General features: G+C 42.4%; 1 protein-coding gene across 1 annotated transcript; it reads left to right on the top strand.

Annotated features, from left to right (window-relative positions):
• The first annotated feature begins 133 nt into the window (after window positions 1-133).
• pum1 (pumilio RNA-binding family member 1) lies at window positions 134-27,989 on the top strand. The gene is made up of 23 exons (XM_088010217.1): window positions 134-381; window positions 6,612-6,784; window positions 10,275-10,397; window positions 11,044-11,112; window positions 11,728-11,833; window positions 12,602-12,795; window positions 12,895-13,067; window positions 13,157-13,421; window positions 13,502-13,595; window positions 15,190-15,288; window positions 15,422-15,564; window positions 15,906-16,044; window positions 16,216-16,350; window positions 16,648-16,947; window positions 18,739-18,981; window positions 19,922-20,192; window positions 21,465-21,594; window positions 22,280-22,414; window positions 23,009-23,146; window positions 24,655-24,780; window positions 24,959-25,080; window positions 26,308-26,500; window positions 27,058-27,989. The coding sequence occupies exons 2-23, from the start codon at window positions 6,623-6,625 to the stop codon at window positions 27,187-27,189; spliced, it is 3,492 nt and encodes a 1,163-aa protein (XP_087866343.1). The 5' UTR covers window positions 134-381; window positions 6,612-6,622; the 3' UTR covers window positions 27,190-27,989.

Here is a 27,989-nt window from a genome sequence, read left to right as displayed (position 1 = left end):
ACTTCTGTCCTTCCAGCATTTTTGTGCTGTTCAAAATACACCTTTTTAATCCAGAACGCAATTTAAATGATGTGTTATTTTTTCATTCGCTGGTGCTAATGTTTAATTATTTTTTTTCCATTTGTTGAGGATATTAGTCATGCACTTTAACCCACAAAAGTATCATTTATATCTAAAGTACAATTTTGTAAGTTCGGTTTGATTAGATATCGCTATGGCTTGCCATACAGGCGCAATGAACCGTACGCTCCCTCTCATCCTTTCCCGTCATGCGGCGCTGCTGCCTGGTCCTCCGTCGAACCGCCATGTTGTCGGAGTGAAAGCCCGGGGTGTCAGAGAGAAACTGGGGCCGAAATCCGCGACCATCCACCCTCTCCGCCGGTAGGTATCGGCTTGACTCTCTCCTATGTTTCTCCAGACTTTAGTTATCGACGCCCCGATGCAGATATTGCAGCTTTAGTGGGCCAGGAAGTTGTGAAATAAGAGGGTTTTGTGAAGCTGGAGAGGCAGTGCACCTTTCTGCTGCCTGGCTCCTTCCTCCCCTTGTGTCGGTCTTCCGCTCCAGACAGTTTTCGGGCCTTTGTTAGCATCCGCGTCAGCTTTACCTACCCAGACAACCGGGTCGCCAGACACGTAAAACCCCTCGGGTGTTGTATCTATAACAGAAATATGAAGCCGTGAGGTTACCGAGGCTGTTAAAATCATCGCTAGAAGCCCGTGTTTGCAACCGGTTGGAGCTTGTAACGGGAGGCCGTGTTATTGTTGGTAGACACGGGCAGCGAACCCTCCGTAACTCACGGATAACCGACGTGAGCGAAGGCCAGTGCACGAAAAGAAACCCTGGAAAGCGTGAAGCTTTTTCAGCCTGCATCTACGGTTTCTGTTTGGTTCGTGTGTGTGTGCCGGGGTGGCCTGTGTGTGGAGGCACCAAACAGCATCTGTTGTTAGCCGCAGGTTGGGATTGTCACACCCCTGTCTGTGCCCGGAATGCGGTGGATTGAGCCCGGTTATTGAATGTTTAACCCCGCTAGACTGTGGGAGACTCTGCCCGTTTCCGGGTGCCGAGGTGAACTGAGAGCACACCGAGCAGTGTGCGCTGGATTTCCGGGTGTTTAGAGAACTGGAATGAAGAGCTAGCATTTCCTTGTTGCTGAATGAAGAGTGCAACAGGAAAACAAAGGCTGCACTCGGTTTGTGAATGACCAGTTGGCAGGCTGGTTTGTTTTTAGCTGCTGGGGGTGTTTAGCCGGATGGTTTGGGGCTATATGTTTCAAGGTGGTTTTAGTTGTCCAAGCTATGTGTGTTTAGAGGACCTAAAGTGTCAGACAGGCGCGCACAAAGATAATTACTATATATGGATGAGTTTAAAAAGGACTGCTTGTCACTCCTTCTTGGCCTGCAGGGACACTAATGTGAGATTAGAGCCTGTTGGATAAGGAGAGGTTGTAAAACACAAATTATGCTCCCACTGCTAGACACCGCTAATGGTGTCATGACCTGTACAGCACCTTGCAAGAGTAGCCATACTGCTTTATCTTTTTCACATTTTGTTACAGCTTAAAGATCAACTTTTGTAATATTTTATTGGGATTTTATATGTTAAACCGACACAAAGTAGTGCGTAACTGTGAAGTTGACCCAAAACATGCACTTAAAAATTGCGAGTGGGTGTATCTTTCTTGTACAGTAGGGGCTAAGCGATATTAGGGAAACGAGCAATACGCGATATTGACATCACTTAGAATAAACACATAATCACAGACAGCCTGGACGCTTGGCACTTAAATAATTATCGAACATTTGCTGCGGTTCTGGCAGCTCTTCGCTTGCGATAACAAAATATTATTTACAGTTTTATTATTTACAGGCAGTTTTCCGGGGGTGTGTTTGGACCAGCTTAAAAATGTTAGACCACTATCCCACTCAAAAATACCTCCAGCTCAGTCAGAGTGGAGAGTCTCTGTGAAGATGAATTTTCCAATCTTATCACAAATTTTGGATTGAATTTGAGTCTGGGTTTGATCTAATCCACTGCGTTGCAACTCCAGCTGTATGTTTAGGTTCATGGAAGGTGAACCTTTGCCTCTTCCAGGTTTTATTGTCTATACTGCGTTTAGATGCACCCGTCTTCCCATCTGCCCTCTCACCACTTTCCTTGTACTTGCTGAAAAAATACATCCCCACTAAGGCTGTGGAGCACATCTCAACTAAATCGTCATAGCGATGTCAAACACAAACACTAATCACCATATTTACCAATATTCTTAGCATCGCCGAGGTAAATTGTCCAAGTTATTTGAAAATCAGGCGCCATTTTTCCTACTACTTCAGTTACCTACTACTTTGTGTCGGTCAATCACGTAAAAATTCAACTAAAATCCATTACATTTTGTGGATATAACGTAACAAAATCCGAAAAGCGCACATCACTGAATCCGCAACCGTAACCCCCGCGTGTTTCTTCAGCTTTAAAACCGCATTTAATCGCCACACGGCCTTCACTCTTTCCCCTGATTAAGTAACCGGGCCACCTCTGACCTTTTGAGGATGACAGCCACTAGTTTGGCTCCATATCTTGCAAAAGAAAAGTAGTTTTTTTTAACAAATGACAAAAAAAAAGCATTGTAGTCTGACACATGATTACTTTTGTGATGGCACTAAAAACAAAATATCTGAAATGGTTGGTAAATATTGATCTCCAGCTGTTTCTCACCACAAACTGTTCTTTGGATTAGTTTCATAACTAAAGCATTTCAGCTATATAGCACTATGAGGACCAGAAACCAGAACACTAATCAGTGACTTAGGGCAGATTGTGCATGAAGCAAATAATTGCTGGAATATTACAAATAATTGTATAACTGTCGACTCAGTCTGTTGTCTTAAGTCATGAGCTTTAGATTAGATGTAGTAAAGGGATTAGGTACCTACTGTGACCTTTTTAAAATGAGTTTTTGTCATCTTGTGGCTATAATTAATCTTTAATATCAGGTTGATCCCTTTAATCATTTGATTTCACTATCCTGTGACGCTAACGTTAAGCTAACTTTGATAATAGCTGGACTTCTGTGCAAAACCTGTGACTTGACCGCTAATTTATTTGTTTTGAACGCAAGTTATTGGTCAAAGTGTAGACGAAATATGTTGAAATGTTCAAAGGCCAAAGAAAAACATGTCTCCAATAAACATCTTGAGCCCTCCAAGACCCTTTTGGAAATTATTCTGCCAGCTGCTGAGACAAGAGTGAAACATTTTGGTGTTAGCTTTTCTGGAATAAAACAGGGCAATGATCCAAACCACTCAAGTTCACCTCTTAATGGCTCCAAACAGGAAGGTTTTGGAGTGGCCTAGTCAAAGTTTGGACTTAAAATTCACTGAGGTACTGTTACAGGACATTAAACCCTCTTTGTGGATGGATTTAAACCGTCCTGTAAAGAAGAGTGGGACTGCGGACTCTCTCACTTCCATTTTTTTTTCAGAAAATGTTCCTGCCAGTGGTATCACAGCCAGTTTGGTTTTGGGGACGGTTTTCTTTTTATATAGAGACTTTACTTTCTACATCTGCTCTTTTTTTCTGACCCAGATGCTAAGTGATTATTGTTGCATCTGGGCTCCTAAAGCCCTGCATGACTGCCAAAGCCGATGTTTGCGTTAGTGGTAGAATCATTGTCCAGAGTGGTCCCCCTCTGCCTCTCATGATTGTGCAGATGTACTAGTAAAATTATTTTGGCAGTGCTTTTATGCAAACACCTTTTAAATCAACCGCGTATCTGGAGCCAATAAAATCAGTTTATTTCTTCATTTTGTTCCCGCCTCAGTATAATCTATTTTTGTGGACAAATCCTAAATCATAAATTAACAGCAAATTTGACATTTAAATGAAAACCGCATCTCAAAAAAAAAAAAAAAAAAAAAGGGATTTTACAGGGCTTGGCTAAACTGGTTCACATTTGCCAAAATCTTCCTCTGGTCTGGAAAAATGATGTTGGTCACACAGTGATTATGATAGTAAACAAAGTTCTCAGTTTTATGTACGTAAACTTTTCATTATCATATTATTCTTTCATTTGCAATCATTGGGCCACATTTCAAAGAATTAATCTTGTATGGAAAACATTTTTTCCCTTCCCCACTTGTAGATGGTATAAAGTGGATTTAAAAAAAAAAAAACCCATCAGTCTCTTTAAACGTTAATTTATTCCTTTACTTCTCTGTGTGGACTTGTTTCCAACTAAAACCCCCAGGGCATCTTCTATTTATGGTGTTGTCAAGCTGTAATATTGTTTCTATTATTGCTGCTGTTCATGTTCCAGTCCTGATGTACATCATCGGGTTTTATCTGATTTGTAGCTTCCAATCTAAACTAAACCAAACAAGAATTTGACCGTTTAAGTCACCTCAGCCGTATTTAATCCTCTCCACCTTCTAATCAAAATAACTCGGCCTGACCAACCCAGACTGTAAATTACGTTGCACACAGAGAGAGTCTTTAACAAACACTTTGAGATTTGTGATGCATTCATATGTGAAAATGGTAAACAAGGCTGTTATTCTCAATCCACCGGGATTTACCCGTTTTATTGATAAATTATTGAAATAGTTTTATTGTCCAGCACTGGCACATTGTTTTATTGAGTGTAAACTGTAAGTGAACAACGACTGCATCCATGAAAATGTCCACCTGGTAAAGCCTGCACTGTTTTATTGGAGAAACGTCACTGTTGATTTGTAGGGATGCACCGATCCACTTTTTTCATTACCAATGCCGATATTTGTGTATGTAAGGATCCTCAATTCTTCCTGGGGTCCACACCAAACGTTACAGTTAAATTGTCGTTTACAGACATTGCAAAAAGACAAAACAAAATTAAATTAAACACAAAATTCAAATCAACCGCTTCAACAGTTATAGCATCTTGCAAACATTGTGAAAAAGCATAGCAAAATACAATACCACACAAACAATTTCAGCAATATCAAAACTAAGCTAAAAACAAATGATGACAAACTTAAAATATAAATTTATTTAAAAATGCATACATAACCCCTCCCCTCCCCCACTAAAATAAATAAACAATACTTAGCCTGGCGGGGGCACAAGTAAAGCTTGGTGGCCCGCCAGGCTTAATAATACACCAGGGGAAACCCTGAGATACTTAAATACCTCCAAACTAGTGACGTAAGCTTTCCTTTTTTTAATCACAGTTTTCACTCTGTGCTGTTTTTATTTTTAAGCAGTTATGAGGCACGGTGGTGAAACCTTATACTGCTGCTGCGCAACTTACTCAACAGGTTGTTGCTAGGTAACCAAAGAGCGAGCTAGAGTTAGTTGATGCCACCTTGAGAGGTTGAGCAGCTAAAGCCTTTTCCTCTGCCTACATCTCCCAGAATGCTGTGCGATTCTGGCTCAGAGTTCAGTTAAATTATCCAACATTCTATTGGACGTATTACCTATCGATATTGATCACGTGTCTATTGAGATGTGTATTGTTTTTGATTGGCTGCTTTGTACACGTCAGCCTGTAACTGAAAAGTCTGTGATTTTTCACAAATAACTAATAATGCGCAAATAATTTGGAGTACGGTTCACAGAATTAATACCGAACTACTCTACACCCCTTTATATAACTAAACTTGTCAAATTGCTGATATGTCTTTCCAGCTGACTATTCTATCTTTGAAACAGCGCTTTCAAGCCAAACCTAAAATTTGTGGAGCTGAAAGTACCCCACACTTAGATTTATTTATTTATTTATTTATTTTTCATGCAATTCCAGCTCTGGCTCTGGCCCTGAAGAAGCGAACAAGCCTCATTAAGAGCTGGAACCAGACTCGTATTGACCGACGACAAATAAAAATGTTGCCAGCATCATATTGCAAATCTGTGTGATTTTCAGTTGTGGTCTGACTAATTGAAGATTTTTAAAAAAGTGCAGTTTTAACACTGTAACACCGTAGTATAATGAGCTTCTTTCCTCTGTGCTGTTTGTTTTAATACAACCTGCCATGCAGTCATTTTTGACCAGTGAAGCACAGAAAACTGCTTTTCCCTGAATTTATGAATGCAGCTTTCAAATGCAGGTACAAAATTAGTCGACTCCTGTGGACCGGCATCTGTAATTCCCATTCATAGTCTGTTTATGATTATTGATCTGAGGTCGGAAATGCCATTCTGCATTGTAAAGAGCTTTGCCAGTATTTCTATACTATATAAGACATTTGTTTTAAAGTGATATTGATTGAAAATATATAGACATGTATTGATAAACTGTCTTTAATCTCAGATTCTGTAATGAAATACAAAATTACTAAATTAAATTTTAATAATTTCACTTTGGGTTGAGATACTACAACTTTTTTTTTTATTTTGTTATGTTTTTTTTTCCAGCTGCTCTGAATTTCCTGTTTGGCCTTTATAGCAGCCTATAAGTCAGTAGGAATCATCTTAAACTTGTCTGGACGGATCAAACATGTGTTTCTACAACCTATTGAACCAGTAGGCAAAAGTCGTCTTCTAACGTGTGTGTGTGTGTGTGTGTGTGTGTGTGTGTGTGTGTGTGTGTGTGTGTGTGTGTGTGTGTGTGTGTGTGTGTTTCTGTCTGTCTGAACAGGCTGTGGTGGAATGAGCAGTGTGTGTGTGTTGAAGAGGAAAGCAGTGCTCTGGCAGGATTCATTCAGCCCCCACCTTAGAAGTACATCTCCCAGCATGCCTGTGGTGCTGAGTAGCGGAGGACATGCCCCCCCAACTGGACAGACCCCTCAGGCCACACCCCCCAGTCAGCAGGTAATACCCACCACTCTGATTCCTCTTTACTTTGGGCTCATTCATAAATCAATGGATGCATCTGTTTATGCATCTGATGCATCTGAACACCATACCTTTAAAGTATGGTGTTCCCCAAGGGTCAATTTTAGGGCCCATTTTGTTTATCTTGTATTTACTGCCTCTTGGTAAGATTTTCCAAAAATTTAATATTTCCTTTCATTGCTTTGCAGATGACATCCAGATTTATTTTCCCCTTAAATTGCAAAATGGTACAAATGATTCTCTTCAGCTGTTGCTGAACTGTTTAGCTGAAGTTAAATTATGGATGGAAAAAAACTTTCTTCACCTCAATGAAAGCAAAACTCAAGTTCTATTATTTGGTCAGAAACTTCAAACTACAAATCCAGATCAGATTCTTGGTTCTTTAGCTCGGTCTTATCAGACCTCTGCTAGGAATCTTGGTTTCATTTTTGACAGCTCTTTAAAGCTAGATAAACAAGTTAGTTCTGTCGTTAAATCGAGTTTTTACCACCTTTGGCTTTTAGCAAAAGTTAAATCTTACTTCTGTTTTAAGGACTTTGAGGGACTTATCCATGCCTTCATAACAACTCGTCTGGATTACTGCAACTCTTTATGTAGAGGGATGGAAAAATCGCAGATTCAGCGACTTCAAATGATCCAGAATTCAGCAGCACGGCTTCTCACAGGAACCAGGAAGCATGACCATATAAGGCCAACTCTGGCATCTTTACACTGGCTGCCTGTCTTTTATCGAATAGATTTTAAGATTCTTTTGTTAACTTTTAAAGTTTTAAATGGGTTAGCCCCCCCTTATCTTCGGGACCTTTTAAATTTCCAGTCTGTGTCCAGAACTTTACGATCAAATAATCAGTTATTACTTACAGTTCCTCGAACTCGACTTAAGAGGAAAGGAGATCGAGCTTTCTCTGTTGCTGCTCCTGTTTTATGGAATAACTTGCCTTTCCAGATTAGATCTGCCCACAGCCTGGATCATTTTAAATCGCTTCTTAAAACTCATTTTTACTCTTTGGCATTTAATTGACGTATTGTTTTGTGTTCTGTTTTGTCATTTGTGTTGTTGTTTTTGTACAGCACTTTGGTGCAGTTTTATACTTGTTGTAAAGTGCTATATAAATAAATTTGACATTGACATTGACAAAAAGAAAGCCGGAACGTTGAGCTTATTTACTTCCTTGTGCATTTACATATTTATTCAGAGTCCAGTTCAGGACTTAAAGGTGACCTATCATGCTTCCCTGAACAGGTTAGGATAGGTCTATGGGCTAAACAAAACATGCTCTTCACATGTTTTGCACAAAATCATCTAAAATGAGACTAATGAGCGATTAGAATAAGCTGGTTTAGGACCTCTTGTCACTTTAAACCCAAATAAGCTGCTGTTGCTGCCGACCACGCCCACCAACTCAACGTTTACACTCGCAGGTGAAAATGGCTGAAAACAGATGCACAATTATACAGCCGTACATCTTTGAAAAGCAATAGTAGAGCCTCCTGCACAACCAACAATGACTCAGCAAGTGGTTTCTGAAAGGTTAAGACAACATCAAGACAATTCGTCTTTTCCAGCAGCCAAATGTGCTGGAGCTCTTCTGGGGTTGCTAGGTGATGGGTTGGGCTCGCTGGGGTTGGTAGGTAACAGCGTAGTGCGCATCAATTTGACTCAACATTCGGGAAGTTTTTAAAATAGCTAATTATCCAGAGAAGCTGTTTTTTTTTTTTTTTTTTTTTTTTATGTTTAGGCTGTTTTTCGAAGCAGTCGAGACCCGCATGGAAGAATAAAAATGTAACCATAAAGAAAACAAATTATTAATAATCAGAATGGAAGTTATCAAGGTCATTTTAATTTATCATGCAATTAATTGTGTTCTTTGAGTGTTCGTGAAGCCGAATGCTCAAGCAAGGTTTCTTGGACACTTGAGAGGGAAAACGTTCCCACAGCATTACAGGTTCTTCATCAAGCAGTAAGATTTAGCAATAGATGCAGGTTTTCATGATTACTAAACCTGAAAATGAATTATACCTCACTAGATTACAAATCAAATACATTAAGGTTTTCTCTAATGGAACTGAAAAATTATATTGCAACAAATGTGCTTCACTTCTTGTTTTTTTTTTTTTTTTGTAAACCTAATCCGGTTTGTGCGTCTGTCATTTTAAGATGCGTCTTATCTTTACAAACCACTTGCATCTTCTGTAGAGCAATCAGCAGTTAAATAAAAACATCTTTTACAGACTTTTTCACAGTCAGTTTGTAGAAAAAGTACTAAAAGTGTAGTTAATATTCTTCACCGTCTAAATAGTGAGCTGTGGAAACTGTGTTGGTATTACTTCACAAATGGGGAAAGTAATTCATAGATTATAAACATTTAGTTGTTTCCCTCGGGTTGGTTGAGGCGCTGCTGTGTAAGCAACACAGTTTAGTTGCTCTGACAACCATAGTGACTGGTTGTCAGACAGGACAATCAACATGCCAAAAATGTATAGTAAAAACAACAAAATGTTAAAAATAACTTTTGCAGTTGACGACCTGAGAAGTGGTTACCAGATCTGACTCTTGTTGCGTCAGTACTGCGCTAAATGCCTTGTTTGATCTGGTTTAACATTTTTAGTTTATCTCATAAGAAGGAACCTACTTTTTTCTTAAAAATATCATTAAACAGCTGTCACTGTAAGTCAAATTTTAATAACATTCTTTGTGTGCAGGAGGATGATTAAGTCCATCTGTTTCCAGAGCTGTTTGACCACTTGTGGTGGCAGACATGTTTTTCAGGGGAATTCAGTGTTTACTCTCAGAATGAGTAAGCGGAGAAGTCATCTTTCCTGTTCTTTGGACAAAGTACTCCTTTCTGTTAGAATGCATCAAACTCTTACGCGTCAACATGCGGCCCTGGTCGGATGATGCAAGTCCAGAAAATGTCTCTCTGTGGATTAATTTTGCCTCGGTTGACCCCGACTGATTATCGGCAGGTCAAGTAATGAGAGATCTGGGGGACAGGTTGTTTATAAAACGCATCAAAACCAAAAAGTCAAAATTTTTCGGCCTGTGAAACGCAATGAAACCGTTTCCTGTTCTTTATTTTAGCTCCAGTAAATCAGAGGAAGGTTAAGGTCGTATGTTTTGATGCATAAGTGGAAATAAAATTTTAACTCCTCCTTTGTGTCATTTTCAAAAATTTCTGCCTAGATAAAGGAATCATCCAGGGTCGACATTTGTTGCACTCAGTGAGCACAAAGTTTACACAATGAAATGTGTGTTTTGTAATTGATGAAAACCTGACCTGGTTATTGAGCCGTAAATATTTTTTGTCCTCTTGTCCCATAGTTATAGAGAATTTTGGATTTCAATTTTGCTTCACTTATTTTCTCTGGAGTCATATTCCACACGTTTGTCCTCACAGAAGCTCTGATTTCTGCCAATTTCATCACAATATGGCGGTAACGATCTCTGTCGGTGTTTTAACCGAAGGGTGTGGCGGGCGCTGGACGTTCCCAGGATGATGCCATGGTAGATTATTTCTTCCAGCGGCAGCATGGCGAGCAGCCCGGCAAACACCGCTGGCCCACTGGAGACAACATCCATGACAGTCAGGTGTGTACATATTTGATTGAATTTGTCTTTTTTTTGTGTGTCTAGCTGACCAGCAGTGCACAGCAACAGGCAGTGTTTTAATGTGTGCTTCAAACAGCCGGAAAACAGACCAACCACTTCTCTGGTTTCACAACAAAATGACTTGAGGAACATTATTGAACTACTAGTTTACCGACCCAAAAGTGTTTACGTGGCATCTGTTGCTTGCCTGGATAATTGCATCAGGAGAAAGTTGCTTTTTTTTGGGGGGGGGGGGGACAACGCGTGGCGCAGTCGGTAGAGGCTGTAGTCTTCGTCATGGTTGTCTTCCTCCTCTTCTCTCTGCTCCCTTCCTGTCTACCTACTGCCAGAAAAATGGAAAAAGGTCACAATAGCCAGCCAAAAACAAGAAGAAGAAAGTTGTTTTTAGGAATGCAATTTGTCTCCTAAATGGTCTCATCTCTCAGAAGCACTTCATGATTCTCCAGACAAAGCAAAATCAACGTTCAGTGTGGCAGAAGGGAGCTGCAAACAAACCCAGAACTTTTCATATGAGTTCATGCTTTGGGCAGAGAGTAACTCTGCCCAAAGCTCATTGGGAAGTACACATCTTCGTTGTCTTTATGACTCTGTATTTTTAAAATTTATTCGTTGTTTTGACGCTCAGGTGCGGTCCATGTATGAGCTGAATCAGGACTTCCAGGCTCTGGCTCTAGAAGGACGAGCGATGGGAGAGGTAAGTCAGGTCCAGGTTTCTTCAGACAGTCCCAAACTGTCTGTGCACCTTTTGTTTTCGGAAAGATTCTCGAAACAGAATTGTGACTCGTGATTTACACGCCCAGTCAAACTTAAAATCTTAAAAGTAAAAGTCAATAAGATAAAAGTCATTCATAAATTTGAAGTGTTTCTATCAGGATGAATTTTTTTTCTATCATTTGTTGTTTAAAATGTTGTAAACTGTAAAAAGCACTTTTATCGTCTACAAACACAACGTTTGTTCTCCTTTCGTTTCACATGTACAGGTCACAGAGTTTCTCAAAAAAAAAAAAAGTCTTTCCTCATGTAGCTGAAATGTAGCAAAGATTTAATGACAGAATATATCTAGGCTGCTGGTAAGATCCCAAAACCAAAATACCGGTTTTAAAAAAAGTCATTTTTCCCATAATGTGGAAAATCCTGGAAGATCTACCTGGATTTCTTTGACTCCTACAGCCCTTCAGGCAGACTTTACCCTCTTTTTACAATCAAAATTGTAATATCGTGGGCTTTTTTTCTTTTTTTACTTTTCTGCTCAAATGTTCCTTTATTTTTGACTCTATGTAACCCTTTTTTTCCCCCTGTGTGCCCACAGCAGCTCCTAACTGGGAAGAAATTCTGGGAAGCAGATGACTCTGGGAAGGACGGACTGAAAGGGATCTTCTTGGAACAGTGGAGGGACAGTGCGTGGGGTGCCTCAGGTAATAAGCGTTGTTTTTTTTTTTTTTGGTACAGTGAAGAACAAAACCATGGAAATGACAGCAGAGGAACTGTCTCTAAAGACGGTTCCTTAATACCCAGAAACCACCTCTGACAGGGTTTTATTTTTAGATCCCTGTCTGAATCAAAAGATGACATCAAAGTGAAATCAAGCTAAATCCTGCTGCCTCACTTCAGCTCAGAGTAGTTATTTCTGTAGACATGACTAAAGATTTTTCTGCTTTCTTTGAAGCTCTGTGGCGCCACACCAGAAAACATCCTCACCATAGATGTTTCTGCAGGTTTTAACATGAGGCTGGGCGCATTTTTGGAAGTCCTCTGATGATATTTTACAGGATGTTCAATGTTTTGAAAACAGAAAGGGGAAAAAAAAAAAAAAATCATGCGTATACCTTCTGAAATTCCAGTATAATTTCTATTTAAAACGATTCTATGTCCTAATAAAAGCACATGATTAAAAGTGCTTCTCTGACTCGCGCCGTCTGTGTTTGGAATCCCTTGGGAAGCGGTCGGAGCGCTATGGAAGCGCGTTTCCTGCTGCGTCCCGTTGAGCATGTCGCAATAAGCAAACCAATTAATTTCACGATCGATTAAAATGAGTGCAATAAAGAGATGGACAACGGTTGTTGAAGAGACGCTCTCCTTTAATAGCGCTGAAAAGCCGCCGTTTGAAGAAACCCGTCATCATCCAGCAGAAGTTATCGTGACAGCCTTGCATTAATCCTGCGTCTCTGTCCCTTACGCTGCAGATCACTCCGTGTCTCAGCCCATCATGGTGTCCCGTCGGCCGGGGCAGGGCTTCCATGGCGGGGGCGAAGTCGGGGTGGGATCGGTGATGTCGCCGCGCTCTGAAAGCGGCGGCCTTGGGGTGAGCATGGTGGAGTACGTCCTGTCGTCCTCCCCGGCTGACAAGCTGGACCCCTGCCTCAGAAAAGGACCATATGTGAGCCCTTCAGCTTACTTACCTAAACGCTCTTCCAAATCTTGCGTGGATGTTCTGTGTCGTGTTTATCATTTTTCCCGTTCGCGTCCCACGACGCAGGGACAGCGAGACGGAGAGGTGGAGGAAGAGAAGAGGGAGAAGCCGAAGACGGTGTTCGAGGGAGAGAAGCTGAAAGAGTTGGCGGAAAGTGAAAGCGACGTCATCAATGACGTGATCAACCCAAACGGGCTGCCCGTCCAGAACGGCCTGGACGTCGACGTGAAGGAGTTCGGGTGAGAGGCGCTGCGATCGGTCTCGTTTAGAGCAGCGCTCGCTAGTCAGACGTGAAAACTAACCTGGTGGCGTCCTCTCGTCCCCGCAGTCGTCCCCCTGGCAACATGCCTCCGCCCGGCCCCGAGGGCGACCTGCTGGGGGGTCCGGGAGGGGTCGGGCCCGAAGGCTTGACTCCGCTAGGAGGCGGTGGAGGCCCCAAACCCCCTGATGACTTCTCAGGCGTGGACCAAGGAGGCGTCACCATGGACCCCATGGAGTCGGTGATGGAGCCGCTTCAGTTCGACTACAACTCTCAGATGCCCATGGACTCTGGGCCCACCGTGGGCCTGTTTGACTACACCAACCAGCAGCAGGTAACGGCTGCAGGCGGAGAGAGCACGATGGCTTCTCCAGGCGTCTCCGTTGATGTTAAACTGCGACGATGTGTTCTCAGCTTTTTCAGAGAAACAACGCTCTGGCTGTGCAGCAGTTAACGGCCGCTCAGCAGCAACAGTACGCGCTGGCAGCTGCGCAGCAGCCTCACATCGGTAAGTCTCATTTCACCTGTCCACACTGAAGCTGCACTATTTTTTTTTAACAGTGTTTATATAAAAGAAATAAATCAGATTATCCAAGACCTCCAATTCTTTTTTTAAAGACACTTAAATCAATGGAGATTCTCTTAAATAGAATACTGCTTCACCTTTTAAATACTTTACTATCGCCGAAACAATCACATGTATAAGGAAGATGAATGTTCAGTTAATATAAAAACGTATTTGAGCTACACAGGTCTAACAGCCAGTCCGATCTGAATAAAACCGTGACCTATCGCTTTAACACAGTGGCAATACTCCAAGAAGCAGACGGCAACTTACTCATCATTAGCGGCTAGTTGTGCTGCTCTCACATTGCTTTGTGTTTTGTCTGTCATTCCGCTGTTTTAGTTTTTTTCCAACAAGTTCCCAAAATGCTGTCACACAAACGATTTAAAAGCAGAGGGCGCTCCTCCAGAGCTCTTTAGCGACTGGTGTTATCTGAAAGCTTGAGGAATAGGAAGTCCTCTGCCACTCAAATATCGATTCGGTAGCGTTTCAGCTCGACTCACCACTTTTCATATCCGTTTCTCACAATAATCACCTACTCTTACTTTTCCAGACACATGCTGATAGTAATCTAGATGGCGCCTCGCCTGGCAGAATTCAGTGCGACAAGAAACATTCTGGCTTTTCCAGTTTGACGATGTGTTGGCACCAAGCGGCAGATGCACAACAATGTCACGCTGTGTTCAGCTCGTCTTTGGTGAAAATGTTCCAACGTCGTCTGCACAGTTATAAAACGTTGATGGCGTAACGCTTGGTGAAAAGGTTGGGAGTTTTCTTAAAAAAAGAACAAAGATAAAAACTATTTAAGAACTCTGTTTTACAGTTATTCTTAAAATCATTCATATATTCTACTTTTTTTTTGCAAAGCTAAGATGAGGCGAAACCAATTTGTTTATATGTAATAAATCATATAAAATAAGAAAAGGTTTTGGATATCTTACGGGACATTAATATAATAAATGTACAGATTTTGAAAGAGTAGAAATTGTGACATTGAGTAAAAATTATATATATATATATATATATATATATATATGTAGATATTTATAAAGTGAGATATTTAGTAGACCTTGCAGTTGGGGATAGAATTTAATAAGCTTTGTCTTCCTACTCCTCTTCGAACTGGATTTGAAACTTTTTGTGTTTGACTAATGTTTTATTTTTTTTGTTCTTTTTCTTTTTCTGACATTTTGCATGTGCAAAATAAATGCAAATACAAAGTTCAAGTGACCAATCAGTTTCACCTCCTGGGAGAATGTGATGTTATCCTAATAAATTTAGCAAAACTCATTTGAATTCTTCAGCCTTTGCTTCCAACTGTGTTTTATTACTTTGCGCTAGCTTAATGACCTCCGTATACATGAAGCTTGAACATTGTGCCGAACACTTTGAGTTGCAAAACATGGATTGGGATGAATATATTTGCATCAACGGTCAAATCAATCTAGGGATGTACCAGTAAGATTTTTGCTGGCTGGTGCCGATTTATTTAAAGTCCAGACCGCTTCATTCTCACCGTTTCTTTTTCCCGTTTTAGGTCTCGCCCCAGCGTTCGTACCCAATCCTTACATCATCAGCGCCGCTCCTCCAGGGACGGACCCCTACGCAGCAGGACTGGCAGCAGCAGCTACTCTCGGTCAGACGCGGCTCGCCGCACCGAATCTTTAACCAAGAATCGCTTTAGTGCTAAATGTTTGTTTTTAATCTCTCTTTGTTCAGCTTCATAAGCAGAGTCGCCGCTAACCTCTCCGCTCTCGCGTTTCCTGCAGGTCCTGCGGTGATGCCTCCCCAGTACTACGGTGTGACCCCCTGGGGGGTCTATCCTGCCAACCTCTTCCAGCAGCAGGCTGCTGCAGCCAACAATTCGGCCAATCAGCAGGCGGCAGGACAGGGTCAGCAGAACCAGCAGCAGGTCAGTTTTTCTACCTGGCAGAGAAAAAAATTCACCCGGCTGCAAGAGATTCTCTCACAGCTCCTGTTTAGTGATTAAAATGCTTCAAGAGTTGGAAATTTTTAATTTTAACACAATAAAATACATCTTTAAATATTTTTTTTCTGTTCCAGCTCCATTCTCCCTCAACTATCTAACTTACAGATTTATACTTGTCAACATATTTCCATTTTATACACATTTACGGATTTTTAAAGTGAACACATGTAGCTTGTCTGAGCTTTTAGCATTTTATTTACTTCTTGAGTCCTGATCTAAGTTGTTTTCTGGTAAATAACATTTTATATGTGATTCTTGTGAAGGTGATGCGAGCTGGAGGAAGCCAGCGTCCGTTGACCCCCAGCCAGGGTCAGCAGGGTCAGCAGAACGATCAGCTGGTTGCCGCGGCAGCGGTAAACTCGGCGCTTGCCTTCGGGCAGGGGTTAGCGGCAGGCGTCCCCGGTTAGTACAGCATTTCTCAAACGGCTTTCATTGCTATGGAAACGAGTCTCTGCAAATGTATTCGCCCTTACAGTACTGTTATGCAAATGCAGCGATTAGGGACATTCAAACGAGACGTTCTTCCACTTCATGTAACGAATTGAGCCATGGGTCTGTTCTCTCATTTCTCAGGATACCCGGTCCTGGCGCCGGCGGCCTACTACGACCAGACGGGGGCGCTGGTGGTCAACACCGGAGCCAGGAGCGGACCGGTCCGCCTCATGGCTCCTGCCTCCGTCATCATCTCCCCCTCTGCAGCACAAGCAGGTAAGCGCGTGAAAACGAGCTCAAACACAGAGCAACAGATCGCCCTTTATGATCGTAAACACGTCTTCAACGTCAAACTCAACCTGAGGTTGCAATTAGGGGATTATGAGATTTTATCTTCTGGTGCGTTAGTAGATGTTTTTCCCCCCCCCATCAGTCAGTTCTGCTCAGTCACAACAAGATTTGGTTTGTGTTTTGATGCACCAGCCACACAAATGAACCTCCTGAGTACACAAATAAGCTTTCAACTTATCGTTAAATCCCTGCTTCATCTACCCTGCGTCGCTTCTCTTCCAGTCGCAGCTGCAGCAGCTTCAGCCGGAGGTGCCAATGGCGGTTTGGGCGGCGGAGCGAACGGCCCGTTTCGTGCCATGACGTCCCAGCAGCCTCAGCAGCAGGGCGGCCCTGGCGGCGCGCTGGGAGGAAGCTCCTTCTACGGCTCCACGTCCCTCAGCTCTTCCTCCCAGAGCTCCTCTCTGTTCTCACAGGGCTCAGCCCAGCCGGGACCCGGGTCGGCCTCGCTGGGCTTCAGCCAGCCCGCCTCTTCCTCGCTCGGCGCCTCTCTGGGAGCCACGCTGGGAGGTTTTGGCACCGCAGGTAAGGATAAGTTGTCCACATTTCCGGAGTCTTCCACATGTATTGCCGCACTTTGAACCTTTTTCCACATTCTGCCACAAACGTCATCGTATTTTAAGTTCTTCTGAAAAAAACAACAACAACAAAATAACACAAAGTAGTGAATAATTTAGGTTGAAGGGGAAAATGTTCCTGGTTTTCAAGTTGTTGTTTTTTTTCCCCCCACATGCAAAACGGGAAAAGTGAGACAAACATTTATGTAACGACCTTTACGTTCCTAAATAAAATCCTCCTGGCTACCAATTGTTTTCGAAAGTTGTCCAATTAGTAAATAACGTTTTGTTGTTTTCAAGTTAAACTCAGCATAGGAGCCATCAGGAATTCAGTTTAAACTTTAAAACTGTAGAAAATGCAGCAAACAAACACAAGAAAGCATTCTGGTCTGCACAAAATAGCTAAAATTTCTTATCCTTCCTAGCATGTTGTTGGCAGCATTGTGCTGTGGGAATGCTTTTCCTTACTAGATAAGGACACAATCCTGGAAAAAAAAAAATCTGTTTTATGGTGCAAAAAATCCTGACTTTCCTGCAGGAAAAACCAAAACATTCAGTCAGAGCTGCAAATATATGGCACTGAATGGTAGGAATGAATGCAAAAATGCACTTTCAAACATTTTATATGTGAATAAAATATGATGAAAACTGTATTATTCTCTTTTCATGCATTGCTTTGTGTTGCTCTGTAACATAAAATCTTAAATTTAAAACCAAAGTGGTTGTAGTGTGATAAATGCGGAAAAGTTCAAGAGGTGTGCACACTTATGCAACAGAATGGGGTTATTTTTAGAAATAGAAAACACATGGCTCAATATTACATCCATTCCAGATCTTGTTTCTATTATCTGAAGAGATCCTTAAAAAGCTACACGTTGCTATTTTGATTTAAAAAATGTAGGCAAGCTGAGAGGAAGGACTGGACACCTTTTGTTTCATTTCATTGATGTTTTATATTTCCAGTTTTTGTTTAAATTTTAATTACGCAATATGAAATGAAGATAAAGCTATCAGAAGTCAAAAAAAATGTAGACCAGTTCTCCTAATGAACATATTTTAATGTGTTGTAAGGAGATGTAAGTGTCACAGGTCACACAGGAGTGTCCAAGATTCAGAGGTAGCCAACAATTGCACTCAAGTTGGAGTATCACTACTTCAACATGTTTTTACTCGGGTAAAAGTAAAAGTGGCCATCCAAGAAATTAATCAAGTAAGAGTGAAAAAGTATTTGGTAAAAAGTCTACTCAAGTACAGAGTAACGGATCGAATTATCAACCATTTAATATTTACAAGTTACATCATCGGATGGAACAAAATATAAAGTGAGGTGGAAATTTGGGTATTTTAAGGATGAAAATGACAATAATTCATATTGGTAACAAAATCAAGCAAAAGAACATTTTTTAAAATCAGGGTTGTTTTTTTTTTTGATAAAAACAACTTTTGAAACTAACAAAAACTGCATGTCTGTGTCTGGTGAATTTTTGGTTAAAACATGATGGTTTTTTATTTAGTGGGTAGAGAATCCTGAAATTTTACTCAAGTAAGAGTAGCAATACTTTACAATAACATTACTCAAGTAAAAGTAGAAATACTCCTTAAATTTTTATTTATTTATTTATTTTCCAAATAAAGTATCTCAAGTAAATGTAATTGCTTGAGTTATTACATTAACTCTGCCTGGCTTACTTCCCTTGCAGCTGTGAACAAACCACACAACTGATTGATGATGGTAACGGCAGATATTGTCTCCCTCTAGTGGCCAACTCCAGTGGTGGCAGTGGCTCCAGGCGGGACTCCCTGACGGGCAACAGCGAGCTGTACAAGCGCACCCCATCCAGTCTCACTCCCATCGGTCACGGGGGCTTCTACAACGGCACCCTGGGCTTCAGCCCATCCCCCGGCCCGGTGGGCATGCCGCTCCCCAACCAGGGGCCGTCCCACTCCCTCACGCCCCCGCCCTCGCTGTCCAATCACAGCTCCTCGTCCAACCTCAATCTCGGTACGTGCCTTTGAAAAGCGAGCCTCTAAATGATCCGTTGCTCGGCTAACACCCTCTTCCGAACCCAACTAATGAAAACATGGCCGTCTTTTCTTCAGTGATGTTAGGAGCTCCTCGCAACTGAGACTCATTTTGGTCTCGTGTTTTTTTTTTTTTTTTTTTTTTTTCCTGATCGACGTCTGACAAATTAAAACAGAACTCAGTCATCTACACTCTGGTGAAATGCCAGCCGAACTGACAGCTTCATTATGGTTTAATTATCACCCTGATTGATTACCTAACTTCATCATTTCTCAAGCCTTCGCCGCTGCTGCGCAGCAGCCGTTTAGCAGCATTAAAGGTCATGTTTTGCAGGAAGTAAATAGGCCCATGTTTTGGGTATGACTCATTTCCAAGCATGAGCCAAACCTTAAACATGTGGCACAGATGTTTCTGAATGTTTACATATAAATTCAGATATGTGTACACGGTCCAATGTAGTCACATAAATGTTTGTACAGTAAGGGAGAGTACAGTTAACCTGCAGATGAACCGGCTTCATCAGCAGGGCGGTATGAGAGACTTTTGGTGTGTTTTGTTAGCGTTCTTATCTGGAAATCCTCTTTTTATGAAGATTCTTCTTCCCCAGTCAAGGCATGTTTAAGGTTGTGCTGCCACCCACTGCCCTGTTTCAGTGCTGCAGAGCTCAGTTTTAATTGTTATGATACAACGTCTATCACAGCAATAAAATTAGATGAAAGAATTGAATTTTATCCAAAATCTTGCTGCATATACAGTTGAAAGTTCATTCTATCTAAGAGCCGTTTGTTTACGTACGCTTTCTTTTCTTGTGTTCATGGAAGATTTTTTACATTCCTGTAGATATTCAATAACAATTTCCCAGCTTGCATGGAGCCTGTCGTTGAAACCGTGACGACCTCGACTGCGTTCTGGCCCACAGGAGGCCTGACTAACGGCAGCGGCCGCTTCATCTCGGCGGCTCCGGGAGCGGAGGCCAAGTACCGCAGCGCAGCCAGCTCCGGCTCCTCCCTCTTCTCGCCCAGCAGCCAGCTGTTCCCGTCGTCACGGCTACGCTACGGCATGTCGGACGTGATGCCTTCGGGCAGGAGCCGCCTGCTGGAGGACTTCAGGAACAACCGCTACCCTAACCTGCAGCTCCGAGACATCGCCGGGCACATCATGGAGTTCAGCCAGGACCAGCACGGCAGCAGGTACTCGCCGTTTAAACGCCTCGGTCCTAATCTGAGGGAATCACTGCACCCTGTGAGTCACAATAACAAAAAAAAAAAAAGAAAAAGCATTGAATTTATTCTGATTACAAATATTTATACCAGCCACTAAGTCTCTGTTTATTCCTTGGAGAAAAGGCAGCTGCTGTTGCAGGTCTCACAGACTGAAATTGACGTCCCAAAACATTGGCAAAAGCTGATTCTGTGATCAGTTTTAAATGAATGCAGTGAAAATGAAAACAGATTTTAAGAAATAAAATTATAACTGAATATCCGTTCTAACTTTTGCGCAGCGTTTACCCTTTGACACAGAATTAAAATAAATACAAAACTCTGGGAGACATTTATTGTTTGTTTTTCAAAACAAGCAAGCGCATTCGAACAGCATATTTTAACACTTAAATTTTTTATAAATAGACGCTTTTAGCATCAACTTTCTTAACGAAATGTACCCTTTTTACGTCTATATTTGAAAAAACACGCCGCTGAGAGTTTAGAGTGTCGGGGACTGCAGATAGAAATGAACTCTGAGAGCTTTGATCTGGTATAAAACATTCATTTCCTGACCAACTGGTTAAACCGAGAAGGTGTAGCTAACCTAAAATGCTCTGTTCTTTTAAACGACTCGTTTACAACCGAGTCGAAACGAACAAGACTGCAACACCGGTGGACACGTTTCAGTTTATGCCGTCATACAACTGAATTATCTGGTGTCCACTCTGTTCCAGTCTGAGAGTTGTTTATAATTTGTTGCCGTGGAAACCACCCTCCTCGTTTCAGGGTCGGTTTTAGCCAGCGAGGCAGAGCTTTCTACTGAGATGAACTATTTATAACCCAGAGCGTCCAGGTCTCTCATTCCAGAGCCGTTCCTCTCCTCAGGATCGCTGTCTGTTTGTCCATCCTTGCCTGGCATCCATCATTTCACCTCCCAGCCTGCTGCTCGGCTGCTTCATCTCCCTTTTTTATGCGCTCTCTCTCTCTCTCCACTCTGAAATTCATCTCATATTGTCTGGCTGCTCCCTCAGGTTAAAGATATAGGAGCCGTTTCTGTCTCACTTTATTGCTCTGCCGGTTTATTTGTTTTCGCTGCCAAGCAAACTTTTGTTAAATCCCTCTCGATGCGCCGGGTGGATTTTCAGACATCTGTCTTTTTCCATCTTCCGAAGGCAAATGGAGAATTAAATATTGAGGAAGACAACAAGTACATCTGTGTTCATTTCCTTCTCCCCCCCTCCCCCACACACACTTTTAAAGGTTTATCCAGTTAAAATTGGAGCGAGCCAGTTCAGCCGAGCGCCAGCTCGTCTTCAGCGAGATCCTGCAGGCAGCCTATCAGCTCATGGTGGATGTGTTTGGAAACTACGTCATCCAGAAGTTCTTTGAGGTATGCAGATTGAGTTGGTGTGAGAATCAGACTCCTTCAGTTCTTCACTCGGGGTGAAGGGTGCTTGAAATGTTTGAAACTGCTTCAATAAGGTGTTTCCAAAGTCTGGAAAGTACTTGATTTCTGTATAAAGTCCTTGAAAGTGCTTTATATTCTATCTGCACATCTTTGTAATGAAGTTGTAATCAGCTTTTATGAGAAAAGACTCTTTTCAGAAAGTCGAGTGATAATAATTTAAACTGTTTAAGGATTTCATTTGAACAGGAACGTCAGTTAAATTAACACAAACTGCTCAACGATTTATTGCTCTGTGTAACTAAAAAGTGGTTTTATATTTCATAAGTCGGTTATTAAAATTTAGATTTTTTTTTGTTTGATTTGTGAGACGTAAAAAAAATGTCATATTTTTGTTTACTAGCAATCTATCGATTATTCTGACAATTGAGGAGTTCTTGGTAGCTGCAAATGCAAAATGTATCTATTTTTGTACAGCGTGTTGTTTTTCCTGCAAATTGGCTTTTTTGATTTAATCAAACGGCTAAGTCGCTTTGAGTTTCAACAATCAGTTCAAACCGATTCATCTTTTTAGCCCTATTTGAAAACGCTTCTTTTGCTGTGGTAAAAGTGAACGAACCTTGAACCTTGTTTGCGACCGAGAAAAGTCACGGCTTTGTTTTCGTTTCAGTTCGGGAGCCTGGACCAGAAGCTGGCTCTGGCCGAAAGAATCCGGGGTCACGTTCTGTCTCTGGCCCTGCAGATGTACGGCTGCAGGGTCATCCAGAAAGCCCTGGAGTTCATCCCCTCGGAGCAGCAGGTCATCGTAAGTGCAGTCCCGCTCGCCTCACCGCATTCCACTGAAACGGGGATAATGATTAACTTCCTGATGCGCCAGAGGCACCCATCGTCCCCCGCGCCGGCCGCTTCGCAACGCGGCCGTAAAGTTGCGAGGGTTCTTCATGGATCTGTTAAAACGATGAAGAGGTGCGCCTCTCGCTTTGAAAGCGCGTTTCATCTTCAGCGTGGGGTTCTTGTTGGTGGAACAGCAGGCTCCCTGCATTCACACAAATAATGGCTCTGTTTATATGCAAATGCAGAACTGCAGGTAGGAAGATAAATAAGTCCAGGCAGGATGTACATTTGCTCAATGTACATCCTTTTTTTTTTTTTTTTTTTTTTAGAAAAGTGTGTGTGTGAGGAGGGGTGGGGGGAAGCAACTATCAATCTTCCCTTAATGGACCCCAATAGATTTCCCAGTAGGGCATGTGTTAAAAGTCCAGGGTTATTTGTTGGGCACTGAGCCACACTGAGAGAGTTTGCGAAATGCCTCCAGGAAATATTTGATTACAAACAATTACACGTCCCTCCCCTCACATTCTGCCTCACTCTTCCCTGCCCCCCCCCCCCCCCCCCGCAGAGCGACATGGTGCGCGAGCTGGACGGCCACGTGCTGAAGTGCGTGAAGGACCAGAACGGGAACCACGTCGTGCAGAAGTGCATCGAATGCGTCCAGCCTCACGCGCTGCACTTCATCATCGAAGCCTTTAAGGGACAGGTGGGTCCCTGCTGCGCTCCGCCTCAAAGTCCTTCCTCGTTCAGTCGCTACAGTCTGCCGGGGTTTGGCTGACATCCAAACACACACACACACACACACACACACACACACACACACACATTCGATGTTGCTGTCTTATTGTCTGTCAAAACAAACATCGAGACGTTAATTGCTGTTTTATTACAAACTGTTGGATTTCCTGCGACCCTTAAATAAAACTGACTTGAGAAGTCGCTTAATTTGGAAATAGGAACCACGGTACGTGATTAAATCTCAGAGTAGACGCAGCTGCTCTGTTCATTTGAGCCTTATTGGAGAAGATTAAGAGAACAGGGGCAAAGTTAGAGAAGCTTATAGAACATTATCCCAAAATACAATCTACCAAGATGTTTCCATCCACCAAAACTTACAAGCAAGGATATAATTAATCAGAGATGCAGCGAAGAGGCCGACAGTAACTGTTAGTGATGCAGGAACCTGCAGCTCAGGTGGGAGTAAACTTTAAGTCTAAAGTTTACAGAGGAGTGTAAGGAAGAAATAGCCAAAAAAGATGAATGTGAGGTAATTGTGGCAAGGCTTGAACATTTGACTTTTGCTTACAGATGCTCGCTGATGCATTAAATTGTCCCAGAAATTATTGCGATAAAATATAATGTTGTTGTTTTGAGAGCATTTTCATAAATATATTGATAATTAACTATAAATATATTCTCCCTCTCAAGGATCAATAAACCTAAATTTTGTAAAGAACACTAAACACTGAAACTGGAAGACATTTTAAATAACCCAAAAAAAAAAATAAACAATGACCAAAAGCAATAAATAAAATAAAATTAAAAATAAAATAAACAACCACACACAACCGGAACCATTAATAAAAAACATCATGAAGTCTTAAAACAAAATTGCCCTTAAAATATATTAATTATCATAAAGGAAATCAATTTATCAGGCAATTATTAGGTTAATTGGTTATTGTGACAGACTCAACCATGTGTCACTTTTGTTCCCAATTATATCTATGACAGTCTATAGCTGCAACCTGTCAAAATGTGCATAAATCTCAGAGCGGTGAATACTTTTGGACCAGTATGCCAACTACATGCTGCAGAAGATGATCAGGAACTGGTTGAGTTTATATAAAAGCTTCCGGTCGTGACAGTAAATGTCACTGATGTGTGTGTGTGTGTGTGCGTGTGCGTGTGCGATGTCTCTTGTACATGTGTGTGTTGTGTAACTGCATAGTTTCTGCTTGGTGGCTGAGATTTGTTTACGTAGCTGGAAGCGGCGAAGGAATTTGCTTTCACCTTCCCCTGTGCAGGGCTGGGCTCGGTATGTGAAGGAACAGACTCGGATAAATCTGTTGCTGCAGCTCCTTTCTGCACCACGTGAAAATATTTTTAGAAAGAGAACATTAGTGCGGCGCTCACTCACCTCAGCCTTATCGTGTGTGTGTGTGCGTGTGTGCACTGGAAGTGACTAACGGTGAATAATTACTCCCGTCGCAGGTCTTCGCCCTCTCTACTCACCCATATGGCTGCCGAGTCATCCAGCGTATTCTCGAACACTGCCTTCCCGAACAGACGCTGCCTATACTGGAGGAGCTCCATCAGCACACAGAGCAGCTAGTTCAGGTAAAACACACACACACACACACACATACAAACAGCAAACGCTGTTCAGGGTGACTCCTCTCCTCGCTCTGAGCCTCCGGATTTTCAGAACCTGGCAGCATCCGATGTGACGTCGGACCCACCAGCTGTCCTCCTCGCATTTTGGTTGAAAGGATTTGCGGTTTTTGGTTTGATTCAGGACCAGTACGGGAACTACGTCATCCAGCACGTTCTGGAGCACGGCCGGGCCGAGGATAAGAGCAAGATCGTGGCTGAAATAAGAGGCAACGTCCTGGGACTCAGCCAGCACAAGTTTGCCAGGTAAATTCCACTCCCAGCATGTTTTCTGCACATTATTCCAGGAGGTTTTTTTTTCTTCCTTTCTTTCTTTCTTTCTTGATTTCTTGATTTCTTTCTTCCTTCCCTCCCTCCCTCCCTCCTGTTCTTCCTTCCTTCCTTCCTTCCTTCCTTCCTTCCTTCCTTCCTTCCTTCCTTCCTTCCTCCCTCCCTCCCTCCCTCCCTCCCTCCCTCCCTCCCTCTCTCTCTCTCTCTCTCTCTCCCTTCCTTCCTTCCTTCCTTCCTTCCTTCCTTACTTCCTTCCTTCCTCCCTCCCTCCTCCCCTCCATCCCTCCCTCTCTCTCTCTCTCTCTCCCTTCCTTCCTTCCTTCCTTCCTTCCTTCCTTCCTTCCTTCCTTCCTTCCTTCCTTCCTTCCTTCCTTCCTTCCTCCCTTCCTCCCTCCCTCCCTCCCTCCCTCCCTCCCTCCCTCCCTCCCTCCCTCCCTCCCTCCCTCCCTCCCTCCCTCCCTCCCTCCCTCCCTCTGTTCCTTCATTCCTTCTCCCTCTCTCTATAATGGCAGCCACACCTGAAAATTAGTTCTCTTTTCACCAGTGTGTTTGTGAGGTTTTTTTTTTATCATTATTATTTGGCCTGCAGGGTGTTATGTTGCTCTGCTGGGGCCTGTTACTCTGAGTCAAACATCGGTCCTCTGCAGCACAAGTAGCACGTTGAGTCAGTGGCTTTTAGTGTTAGTGTGTGTCTGCACATGACTGGATGCTTCCTTTGGCACGAACTCAGCATGCGTGTACAGGATGATAAATTAGAAGATTAAAACACAAAAGTAAGTTTATTTTTACGGCTTACAGAGGAAAACCTTAAATCTGGTCTTTCAGAGTATTACAATAATAAATAAGAACATTCTTTAAAGAGATTTTAATGGAGAAATGCTTTTTAGTCATTAGTCATAATTTCTTCTTGTATGATTTTAAACATTTAATAGTTTATTGAATTCTATATCCAGGCATAGTCACGGAAAGTTAAGTGGAAGGAGGAGCTGTGGTTTTAAAAATAAGTGCACACGTTTGTTGAAGAATTCACCTTCTTTGTGCTTCTCTGCTAAAAGAGTTCATGTGAAAATACTGAATTAAACAAATATCCCCAGCCTATTCTTGTCATTTTTTTTCTTCTATTGGCCAATTTGAAGACAAACTCATCTCTCGAGTCGTAATTCTCATCCCGACGGGTCGCCCTGTCACTCTTGTTTCCCTCAGCAACGTGGTAGAGAAGTGTGTGACCCACGCGTCTCGGGCAGAACGTGCGCTGCTGATAGACGAGGTGTGCAGCCTGACTGAGGGTCCCCACAGTGCCTTATACACCATGATGAAGGACCAGTACGCCAACTACGTGGTGCAGAAGATGATCGACGTGGCCGAACCCACACAGCGCAAAATCGTCATGCATAAGGTTGGTGAAAGGGTGTGTTTGTGTGTGTGTGTGTGTGTGTGTGTGTGTGTGTCTCATTTAGCCAGAAGTATTTCTGATATATGTCCTCTAAAGCCTTCCTTCAACGGTTGTATAAAACATTTATTTCTTATTTTCATTCCTCGTTCTATTTCTAATTTTACATTTTTAAATGTGTGCAAATGATGCATTTTGCATTTAAATGTGGTAAAAATTAGAACAGGAAGCATCCCTGAACTAATTTCAGCATCAACATTTTGTGATTTTTTTTTTTTCTTCTGAATTTACAGATATCTCCCAATGTTTACGGATTGTTAGCTTCAGCTTGCTGATGTTTCGTTCTAAAGGTGGTTTAATCGCAGCTGGCGAATTCTCAGTTTTATTTTCATAAAACTTTACCACCGTTTTTTGGTCTGACATAAAGGAACAAACCAGAAAAGCCGGTTTCTTTGCTGCAGGTCCTGGTTTGTCCACCAGAGTCTGACCTCCTTACTGTACTGAATTGTTTCGCGGTGGAAACCCGGTGTGACTAACGGGCGTGTCTCTCCCTGTCCGCCCAGATCCGGCCCCACATCCAGACCCTGAGGAAGTACACGTACGGCAAACACATCCTCGCCAAGCTGGAGAAGTACTACATGAAGAACGGCGTCGACCTCGGCCCGATCTGTGGTCCTCCTAACGGCATCATGTGAGAGCCGCCTTCCTTCCTCCACACCAAACCCGAAATCATGTCCACCCCCGCCTCGCCCCACCTCTCGGCTCCCACCTTCATCCAGCTGTTGCTCCGCCTCAGCTGCCCCTTGTCAGATCCTTCAGAAGACAACCCCCTCCAGCCTCTGAAGACATCAGGCGGCCTTAGATTTTTTTTTTTTCCGTCACCCCTCCCCCTTCGAGTCCCAACCAGCTGAAGGGGGGGACGCAGCGCAGACCGAGAGGGGTGGAGATAAAGAGGCGTTACCTAATCTACTCTTCTTGCTTTTTTCCTGTTAAACCCCACTTTTTTTGTTGTTGTTTCTGATGAACTTAAATCATTTCAATTTTTTTTTTTTTTTGCTACTGCTGCACACAATCCCGGTTCCCCCCGTCCTCCTCCGCCTCGCCCCAGTGAAGATATTTACCACTATGAGATGGAGTATTTAATTTGTCCGACGTCACCGAATCATAGACAGATCCACACACGCCATCGGCTTAACCAGCAGACAGATCATTTAGCATGGGAGATTCGTTTTCTGGTCTTGCTTCTATAAATATAACGTGTATACTTGGTGTAGACCTTTGCATATATATATAAATATATATATAAAACTTTGTAGTTTTTCTGGTTTTTGATGTTGAATCTGTATCTATAATGTATCCTAGTAGTGACCACATACTTCTGACTGTATAATTGTACATTTGTAAACCCTTGTAATGTAAAAGTGCTTTACCACCCTTTTTTGGTATGAGAAGAAAAAAGAAAAAGGAAAAAAAATTACTCTAGAAAAAAAAAGAA

This window comes from Poecilia mexicana, unplaced genomic scaffold, assembly GCF_051168715.1.
Source record: "Poecilia mexicana isolate PSO_F unplaced genomic scaffold, ASM5116871v1 scaffold_11, whole genome shotgun sequence".
Classification (NCBI taxonomy): Eukaryota; Metazoa; Chordata; class Actinopteri; order Cyprinodontiformes; family Poeciliidae; genus Poecilia; species Poecilia mexicana.
Note: the sequence above shows the minus strand (reverse complement) of the source record. Positions and strands in the feature narration are given on the sequence as shown.